Source organism: Oncorhynchus gorbuscha, linkage group LG01 (genome assembly GCF_021184085.1).
Source record: "Oncorhynchus gorbuscha isolate QuinsamMale2020 ecotype Even-year linkage group LG01, OgorEven_v1.0, whole genome shotgun sequence".
Taxonomy (NCBI): Eukaryota; Metazoa; Chordata; class Actinopteri; order Salmoniformes; family Salmonidae; genus Oncorhynchus; species Oncorhynchus gorbuscha.
In genome coordinates, this window is record NC_060173.1 from 92339536 (window position 1) to 92350011 (window position 10476).

The following is a 10476-nucleotide window of genomic DNA, read 5'->3' on the forward strand; positions in this document are numbered from 1 at the left end:
TTTGGCCAAGGAAAATATATTTCACAGTGGTGGTACATTGATTCTCTACGATATACTTGCTTGTTTTGTCACAAATCCTGATCATTCATTTTCATAAGCATTAGACATCAGATATACAGGCAACTGCCAAAATACCAACATAAAGTGTCTTAATAGGGCGTTGGGGCACCACAAGCTGCCAGAACAGTTTCATTGCACCTTGGCATAGATTCTACAAGTGTCTGGAACTATATTAGAGGGATGTGACACCATTTTTCCATGAGATATTCCATCATTTGGTGTTTTGTTGATGGCCACCGCTCCAGAATCTCCCATAAGTGTTCAACTGGGTTGAGATCTGGTGACTGAGACACACTAAGCTCCTTTGAGACCCCTCTTTCAAAGTCACTGAGATCTCTTCTTCTAGCCATGGTAGCCAAAATAATGGGCAACTGGGCATTTTTATACATCACCCTAAGCATGATGGGATGTTAATTGCTTAATTAACCCAGGAACCACACCTGTGTGAAAGCACCTGCTTTCAATATACTTTGCATCTCTCATTTCATCAAGTGTTTCCTTTATTTGGCAGTAACATGTGCGTACATAATATACAAATGGTGCATTCTGTAGCAAATATACTCTATAGGACAGCAGCAGTATTGGCATCATGTACAAAAATACACATTTGATTTCTTACAGCTCGCACAACACTATATCAAAGCATATGAACATAAATATAGACCTATACCTGTTGTTGATTACCAGAGATATTGAAGAAAAGCTCCAGCACAACCAAACAACTGCATCTACCATAACCAAGGGAAAATAACTGTACATATATGACAACATAAAAACGTTATGCTACAAACATTGATTAGCCATATAAAACAAGCCAAGAGTCTCTTAAAAGTCCTTTTAAACGTAAGACTCCTCTGCAAAGAACATTTGGTCAAAGTCGTCCACGCAAGGATCGCTACACTTCCTGCTTTGCCACTCCCTTTTCCCCTGGACAAGGGCCAGAGCGACCTCCTGACTCCTCTGCAGGCACGCGCCTGAATCCGCCCGCTCCTGTGAGGAAAAGTAGTCCCTTACGGCCCGCGTGGCGGAGGGAGAGAGGCAGAAGCGTGGCTCTGAGTTTGGGCCTGCTCCGTTGCGCTGTGGCTCAATGTCAGACACTCTAAGTCCACTCTCAGGGAGCTGCTGACCTTTGACCCCGTGGGTCTGGGACTTGACCATGGGCCTTTCCAGGGTGAGGATGGAGGCTGCATCTGTCACCATGGAGGGCTCAGAGGCTCTGCGAGGCAGGGTGAGGACCTTGCGGCCAGCCTCCATGGCCAGGGTGAGGGAATGAGACTTCTGCCTCTGGAGGGTTAGTGTTGAGCCACTCTGTCCATAGAACACATCCTGGGGAGGCTGGATGACCTCACTTCCTGTTCCAGTGGGCCGCTGGGTGACGTCACGTCCTGTGGGGGGTCTGTGGGTGGCATTGCAAGCCTGGTCGTGCAGCAACTGTAGCTCTCTGACAGTAAGGGGTTTCTCTGTGCCTCTGTAGAAGGGAGACCTACTCTTCTGCAGCTGTAGGATAGCCTGCTGGTAGGATGGAGGGCTGCTGGACCTCCTCTTGGTGGTCACCTCTACACCTTTACCCTCTGAGGCTTTTGGGAGGCTAACCCCTTTCCCCTTCCCCACTTCCTCCTCCAGGTGTCCATTGTCGGGTTGCCGTAGTGACAGTCGGAGGTTCCTCTTGAGCCAGGTGTTGGGATGCAGTCCGTGGTGGGTAGAGGGTATCCGGGAGGAATGAGGGGGATGGCTTTCACTCCAGTCCACTGTATCTCTCTTCGGGGGGTGAGCACTTGGGGGAGCGGGGTGAAAGGGGGGAGCGGGGGGGAAGACTCAGCCAACAGGAAGCCGGCACTGGTGACATAGTCTGTGGAATATTGGGAGAAGGCGGAGTCTAAGGAGCTAAGGGAGGAGCCTGTGGGGGAGGTTGCTGGGGAGGACAGGCTAGAGCAGCTGGCGTCCAGTCGTAAAGGAGAGGGTGGGGTGTGTTTCAGTTTCCTCTGCCCGAGAGTTCCAACCCCTCCTCTTTCTCCACTTGCGATCACTTTTTCTTTCAGCTGCAGAGCCCTAAGCCCCTGAAACACTTCATCCTCCTCCTCCTCTTCCTCTCCCTCCATCGACGCGTCATAGCTCGCTTTACGAGACGCCAAATGGTGCTTATCCGATTGGATGATCAGAGCTCCGGGGGTGTGTCCGATGGCAGGCTCTGAGCTGCGTCGTAACCTCCTAGGGCCCTGTGATTGGACATAGCACTGGCGTGGGCGTGGTTGCCGTAGGGCGGGGGTGAACTTTCTGGGTCTGGCAAGTGGGGGAATATGTAGGAGATCAGCCTCAGCCTCTGGGTCAGGGTCGGGTTCACAGTCACTCAGGGTGATGACAGAGTCTCTGCTGCAGCTGTCAGGCTTGGCCTTGTCTCTCAGAGGGTGGGACTCCTGGAAGGGCGACTCTGGGTCCTCGTTTAACTCATTCTCCAGACTGTCATAGGATGAGTCATTCATCTGGAAAGAGGACACGTCTACGGAGGAAAGGAGAGAGGAAAAGAGAAAAGCGGGGGGAGTTAGAGAGTTAATATGCTAAAATTATTGTTATGACATGCGGCCCATTTTGATTGTTATGGATTTCATATGTTCCCACTTACGCTTTGGAAGTGTTGGAAATGTTGCACTGACTGACTATCATGCCAATAAAGCTGGGGTGGAGGGAAATGGAGAAGGAGAGAGTTTGAACAAACCTCCATTTCATTAGATAGACACAGGTTTGAAAACAAGCGCAAAGTGCTGTCATAGTCCCAAGCATACAGCTGCCATTCATAGAGGTTGGTTTAGGTCATAAAGAATGATTGAGGCCTCTAGTGTCCAAAAGGCTGTTATAGCATGGGTGTCATTGAGGGCTTTCACCAATTTCAACCTGGGGTGAGTTTTTGGTAATAAAAATACTTTCAAATCTCCAAGAATTTAGCTGAAAATGGGTTTAATTTAGGAAATATGTTTACAAGTATTCCCACAAATAGAAAAAAATACATGTGTGATCTCTTTTTGGGCTTAGTTGTGGTCAATTTAGATAAATGATCGTGTGATCTCTTTTTGGGCTTAGTTGTGGTCAACTTAGATAAATGATTGTGTGATCTCTTTTTGGGCTTAGTTGTGGTCAATTTAGATAAATGATCGTGTGATCTCTTTTTGGGCTTAGTTGTGGTCAATTTAGATAAATGATCGTGTGATCTCTTTTTGGGCTTAGTTGCGGTCAATTTAGATAAATGATCGTGTGATCTCTTTTTGGGCTTAGTTGTGGTCAATTTAGATAAATGATCGTGTGATCTCTTTTTGGGCTTAGTTGTGGTCAATTTAGATAAATGATCGTGTGATCTCTTTTTGGGCTTAGTTGTGGTCAATTTAGATAAATGATTGTGTGATCTCTTTTTGGGCTTAGCTGTGGTCAATTTGCAGTGTACAAATTATTATAATTATGCTCCGCCCCCGACCAGCCGCTCCAACAAAAATTGGCCCGCGGCTGAATCTAGTTGCCTACCCCTGGTTTAGGGGAGAATAGGAAATTGACTGGTGTGTTAATGAGTGTCTGAGAGTGTACTAATGACTTTAATGAATGAGGTCAACATAGTGACCCCAATCAGCAGACCTCACAGAGACAATGACTTATGAAGAGGTCTGAGAGAACACTCAACGCACGCGCGCACACACACACGCACACGCACACACAAGCTAGTCAGGGTTAATCTACTCTATAATGATGATAATGTCTACAATACACAGAACCACTGTCTTGCCATAAACACACACACTCATGAACTTTCTAAACCCTTGTGAAGACCCATGGCAAATTAAACCACCTCTGTGTCATTTCAGTTCTGCTTGGTTTGGGACCTCTCTTCCTCCCTCTCCCCCTGTCCCTATCCAACTTTATCTTATGATGTTTTCTCCAACCAAAACGAACAGCATTTGTTTAGAGCACTGTACAATATAATTTGCAATTAGATGTTGTTATTTCTTCAGTGAATACTTTGACTTTGTTTACCTGATCCATGGTCGCTGCTATCGCTCTTCTGAGGGAATCCACTAAACAGAGAGGGGACGTCATCTCCCAAGACCTTCCTGCAGTTCTCAATCAGGAACCGAACAAGCTCACAGACCTAGGAACAGATCATAGACCTGGTTACACCTCAGTCACACAAGTCAATGACTGGTCCTAGATTAAGGCTCCGACTGCAAGTTAAAGGTTATTTCACAGGTAGTTTCCCTGGTATAAGAGATGTAAAGTCTTGCCAACTTTCTTACTGGCCACATATAGCTGATCAAAATTGCATAATGTAAATCGTCTGAACTCCTTTTTCTAAGATGAGAATCACAATTTAAGGAGACTTCAGAAAACAAAATCTGAGAAAGAATCTTGTCTATTCCCAGATGTTTACAAACATAGCAAACATGAATTAAAACCCAAGTTACACAGTATAAACCTCCAAATCTGAAACACAAAATGTCAGTCATGCTCCCAAACAGTCAGTTCCAGTCTGGGATTTGAATGTTTCCCTAGGGCAAAGCTGACTGTTTAAAAAACAGTGATTATAAATGTGTTGTTTTTGTTAGCTTCCCTTATGGAGAGTCTACAGACAGAATGAGGTTATGGAAATATGAAGGAGACAAACATGGGGCCTATCTGTGTGTTGTTGGGCCAGATGTGTGTGTCATGGTTTTTACCATATGTCTGTCAGTCTGTGTTACACGCCTGTGTTCAGAGGGCTATGGGAGTGAATGGACTGCTAGAGCTTGGCTACGAATTTCACAAGCTAGTCCAACACAACGGAACTCCAGCTAGGGAAAAAGGCTTCTCTCGCTCCCTCCTTCCTTGCGTCTCTCCCTGTATTTGGCCTGGTTCTGTCCATCAGAGGGGCTGCCTATTTAACCCACTGAGGAAACATCTAGAGGAAACATCTAGAAACTCACTCATTCAGCTTTTCTCAATCGTTCAAAAGCAAAGTTAGTATGTGTATCTCAGCCACCTTTTCTGACAAACACAGCACCCAATATTTACTCAAGCCACTCGGAGACTAACATGTCTGTAGGAGCCACAAACATCTAAATTAGAACTGTGGTGGAAAAGGGAGCGGAAGTGGAGGAAAATAAGGGTTTGCGTGTCAAGCGGAAGGAGAGCAGTGTTCCAGACTGCCCAGTGCCGTTAGAGACCAGACCCACGCCAGCCCAGTTTGACTTGGCTCCTTGTGAGACCGCGACCAATCAGGGGAATGTTGAAATATCACATTTTTCCCCTTCAGAGGCGCTGGGGCCACACATACAAACAAACAGAAAAAGTGTGTGTGTGTGTGTGTGTGTGTGTGTGTGTGTGTGTGTGTGTGTGTGTGTGTGTGTGTGTGTGTGTGTGTGTGTGTGTGTGTGTGTGTGTGTGTGTGTGTGTGTGTGTGTGTGTGTGTGTGTGTGTGTGTGTGTGTGTGTGTGTGTGTGTGTGTGTGTGTGTGTGTGTTTGCACGCCTGTGTGAAGACAGAAAGGAGTGTTTTAGCATAGCGGGTGTGTGAAGACAGACTCACCCTCAGGAATCTGTAGGAAATGCTTTGGATTTTTTCCCAGTGAACCTCAACAGGCCCAAGCCTCACCAGAAACAAATACACATTTGACAAGGAAAGAGAAAGATCTGGAAACACCCAGATTGATTGTGTTTCAACAATAATGTGTCCAAATCGACCATAAAATTAGAGACTATTAAAGACATTGTGACTTATTCTTGCTTATTATTAACTTACAATACATCTGGGGCCACTGGTGGTGAACTCAATCATTTCAGGGCTAGCATGGTTGGCAACAGTCTTGTAGTCTTGTGGTAGGGTTATGACTGTGAACTGGTGTGTCAATTCAGATATTTACAGTCTCCTTGTGAGTAAGTTATCATAAAATGTCAAGCTTTTTTGTCAGGGTACGAATTTCACATTTGTTATGTGTCACCGTGATCTCAAGTGTGTGTGTGTGTGTGTGTGTGTGTGTGTGTGTGTGTGTGTGTGTGTGTGTGTGTGTGTGTGTGTGTGTGTGTGTGTGTGTGTGTGTGTGTGTGTGTGTGTGTGTGTGTGTGTGTGTGTGTGTGTGTGTGTGTGTGTGTGTGTGTGTGTGTGTGTGTGTGTGTGTGTGTGTCAGTACAGAGATTGAAAACCTGTGACTAGAGAAATGTAAAAGGAGTATGTCAGTCCAGGTTTAAAGAGGAAACGTATATAGTATAGCCCAGCATGCGGCTCTTACTGTAGCAGGAGGTTGACACACTCTACTCTCTAACTCCTCACTGCTGTTTGTTCTTCCATTGGACATCCTGCTTAGTCAGACAGCTATGTGGCAACAGTATATCTTTCCTTTACACCCTGTCCTGGTGCCTAGCCCGCCAGACATACAGTATGTATGTATGTATGTATGTATGTATGTATGTATGTATGTATGTATGTATGTATGTATGTGTGTATGTGTGTATGTGTGTGTGTGTGTGTGTGTGTGTGTGTGTGTGTGTGTGTGTGTGTGTGTGTGTGTGTGTGTGTGTGTGTGTGTGTGTGTGTGTGTGTGTGTGTGTGTGTGTGTGTGTGTGTGTGTGTGTGTGTGTGTGTGTGTGTGTGTGTGTGTGTGTGTGTGTGTGTGTGTGTGTATTCAACTGCCCTGCGTGCTGGGTAGGCGAACTGTTGCCATTTTGAACCATTTCATCTGTTTGAAGGTACAAACTCTGCCTTCCCGGCAGGCCCAGAGAACAAATCAAGTGCACTATAGGCCTACCGCTGGCCAATCAGATGGCTCAGATGACAGTGTCTTCTGTAACATAGCAGGCATGAAAGAAAGCTACAGCAAAGTTAATACTGTGAGATTTCAAAATGTTTAAAACCAAGGGCCTCCCGGGTGGCACAAGGGCACAATTGGCCTAGTGTCGTCTGGGTTAGGGAGGGTTTGGCTGGCCTTGCCTCATCGCGCACTAGCGACTCCTGTGGCGGGCCGGGTGCAGTGCAGACTGACCAGGTCGCTAGGTGTACGGTGTTTCCTCTGACACATTGGTGGAGCTGGCTTCCGGGTTGGATGTGAGTTGTGTTAAGAAGCAGTGCAGCTTGGTTGGGTTGTGTTTCGGAGGGTGCATGGCTCTCGACCTTCGCCTCTCCTGAGTCTGTGCGGGAGTTGTAGCGATGAGACAAGACAGTAACTACTAACAATTGGATACCATGAAATTGGTGAGAAAAAAAAGAAAAAAATGTAAAACCATGACTAGAGAGAGACTGTCAACAAATACAGCAGATGCTGTTTTTATGAGTGAATTCATGTTTAATTCCACTGTCAACACTGTATTCAACACTTTTATGAGCCATGAAATTTGCGTTCTTCCTATTTTCACTCAGCACTACAACAAGCACTGCAGCAGTAATGAATGAGTGGGAAAGTGTATCTCTAGGCTTGCGTTGTTAGCGGCTTGGGTCTTTATAATATCGAGGGATATTTCACTTTTCTCATACGAGTAACAACATGAATTTGTGCATGAGGCAGAAATAATGCTGTGAGACTCTGGTTTTTCCATCAGCTGGAAGAGGGTCCTTTTTTGGTCAGTGTCAGCGGCGGAAAGGGAGAGTGGAGGGACATTGAGAGTCAGACCCTCAGTCTGCTGCTCTCTCCCTCCGCTGAGACTGACCCTCAGTCTGCTGCTCTCTCCCTCCACTGAGACTGACCCTCAGTCTGCTGCTCTCTCCCTCCGCTGAGACTGACCCTCAGTCTGCTGCTCTCTCCCTCCGCTGAGACTGACCATCAGTCTGCTGCTCTCTCCCTCTGCTGAGACTGACCATCAGTCTGCTGCTCTCTCCCTCTGCTGAGACTGACCATCAGTCTGCTGCTCTCTCCCTCTGCTGAGACTGACCATCAGTCTGCTGCTCTCTCCCTCTGCTGAGACTGACCCTCAGTCTGCTGCTCTCTCCCTCCACTGAGACTGACCATCAGTCTGCTGCTCTCTCCCTCCACTGAGACTGACCATCAGTCTGCTGCTCTTTCCCTCCACTGAGACTGACCATCAGTCTGCTGCTCTTTCCCTCCACTGAGACTGACCCTCAGTCTGCTGCTCTCTCCCTCCACTGAGACTGACCATCAGTCTGCTGCTCTCTCCCTCCACTGAGACTGACCATCAGTCTGCTGCTCTCTCCCTCCACTGAGACTGACCATCAGTCTGCTGCTCTCTCCCTCCACTGAGACTGACCATCAGTCTGCTGCTCTCTCCCTTCACTGAGACTGACCCTCAGTCTGCTGCTCTCTCCCTCCACTGAGACTGACCATCAGTCTGCTGCTCTCTCCCTCCACTGAGACTGACCCTCAGTCTGCTGCTCTCTCCCTCCACTGAGACTGACCATCAGTCTGCTGCTCTCTCCCTCTGCTGAGACTGACCCTCAGTCTGCTGCTCTCTCCCTCCACTGAGACTGACCATCAGATGCAGGCACCATCAGCCCAGTAAAATAACAATTGAATTATTTAGATGTATGCTGCATTCAATTAAAGCCAATATGCAGTGATAATGTACTGGGCCTATAGCTTACTGCACAAACCTCATTGCTACAGAACTGTTTTTAATTGGTTAATGTTACATAGATTTACGTTTTTTAAGTCATGTAAAAGAAAGAATCTGTGCAGTAGATCTTGGCTTGCCTTTTGACTCAAAGTGATCTTTACTCTGAAAAGGTTGCTGAACACTGTTCTAGAATTTTCCCTGTTAACACTATCAACATTTCCCTTTACTGTGATAGAATCTATGTAATATTAGTCACTTTCAAACAAAACAAAATTAACTATGCAAGAGAGTTTGTTGTAAGCAGAATGCATCTGAGTAGGATACGATTGCATTGACACACACTACACAGCCCCTAATATATACAGACCGGTGCGGCACAAACAATCAGAGCTGCAGTAGGCCTATATGGAAGTAGATCATTACCATATATGGATCTGTGCCATTTACTTTGAAATGGACTGTGTTAACAGCATGAGCAGTCATGAGTACTGTAGAGGTGCTTGTTTTGAGATCAAAAGGAAGGCTGCATGTAGCCATGTGTGCACATTTTGTTCATATCCTTCGCTAGTTAGTCAGTTATTAGCCCCGTTATAGATCATTTGTAGTCTGCAATTAGAGAGTAATTGCATCCTACAAGAGCACAAAACATGTACATTTCTAGACATTGAAAAGGGAGTCAGGTAAAGAGCTTGTTTTTGTTTTAAAGGGGTAATGTTGTCTTTTGAGAGCTAAGTAGCCAAAAGGCAGAGGGTAGAATCATTTGTCTGATTCTCTGTAATAATGGTATGATGTTTTTTTTTGTAAAGTGGTTTCCTGCATCAAACAACACAACAGCATTTTCAGTCACCTCCTTGTCTGAAGGGTAAAAAGGTTCATGTCAAGCCCTGCATATTTATTTTCAAAAGTCTCATGAAATGTAGGCCTACGTTGAACACCACACATTGTCTGCTACTGCAGGCTGAATGACAGAACAGCTATTTCCATGTTAAAATGTTAGGGGATGCATTTTCTCCATTGTTTTTGATAGTAGGTCACTCTGGTAGGCCTAGATTGTGATCAAATAGCCACAGTAGCCTACATGGCCACTGTTAAAACTGTAACTTAAGGGGGTACAGCCTCAGTTTGCGCTCAGCAGATCTGAAATTTGCTCAGTGCCGGAAAATATTTGAGGGAACTCTCTCTCTCTCTGTGTGTGTGTGTGTGTGTGTGTGTGTGTGTGTGTGTGTGTGTGTGTGTGTGTGTGTGTGTGTGTGTGTGTGTGTGTGTGTGTGTGTGTGTGTGTGTGTGTGTGTGTGTGTGTGTGTGTGTGTGTGTGTGTGTGTGTGTGTGTGATATAAGCAAAAGTATTATGTAGTAATACACATACACTTTGAAAGTATGGTACAATTATGTGTTCGAAAGAAGACATTAAAATAAAATGAAGAAATATAAAAAGTAACTTAACAGAGAGGGAAACCTAAAAAATTGTTTTTAGGGTCCAGTCTCACCTTCTTGGTTGCCTCCCCCTCTGGGCTACAGGGGGACAGGGTCCACAGCATGCTGGGAGCGATGCACACTGACAGGTTGAAGGCATTCATCTGGTTGTCGCCTGCGTTGTCTTGGATACAGTGGAGCATGGCAACCACATGTCTGAGTAGCAACAGGTTCTCACTGGGCAGAAGATGGACCAACCTGGGGTGGGGTGGTGAGAACAGGCAAAATAATCAGTGATGAATACACAACATCAACAACATCTAGTAAGACTTTGGATGTGTCAGTCACACCCCCCCTCTCACAAACATTTACATTTAAGCCATTTACAGTACTACGCTCATACATTTTCATATTCTACACACGCAAATACATTGCTACATCCTCTGAGAATCCAGCAGATTATAGAGTTTGTCACATTCCTGTGGACAGTT

General features: G+C 45.9%; 1 protein-coding gene across 3 annotated transcripts in view; it reads right to left on the minus strand.

Annotated features, from left to right (window-relative positions):
- Positions 1-1604: 1604 nt before the first annotated feature.
- The window catches only part of LOC124045955 (rho GTPase-activating protein 20-like), a 119674-nt gene continuing 110802 nt past the window's right edge, over positions 1605-10476 (minus strand). For all 3 annotated transcript variants that reach the window (XM_046365811.1, XM_046365820.1, XM_046365803.1), the window contains 3 exons: positions 10060-10243; positions 4075-4189; positions 1605-2557 (listed from right to left, as the gene is read on the minus strand). In XM_046365811.1, the coding sequence (XP_046221767.1) occupies positions 1617-2557; positions 4075-4189; positions 10060-10243 (1240 nt within the window). In that variant the 3' untranslated portion in view covers positions 1605-1616. The remainder of the gene's footprint in view (positions 2558-4074; positions 4190-10059; positions 10244-10476) is intronic.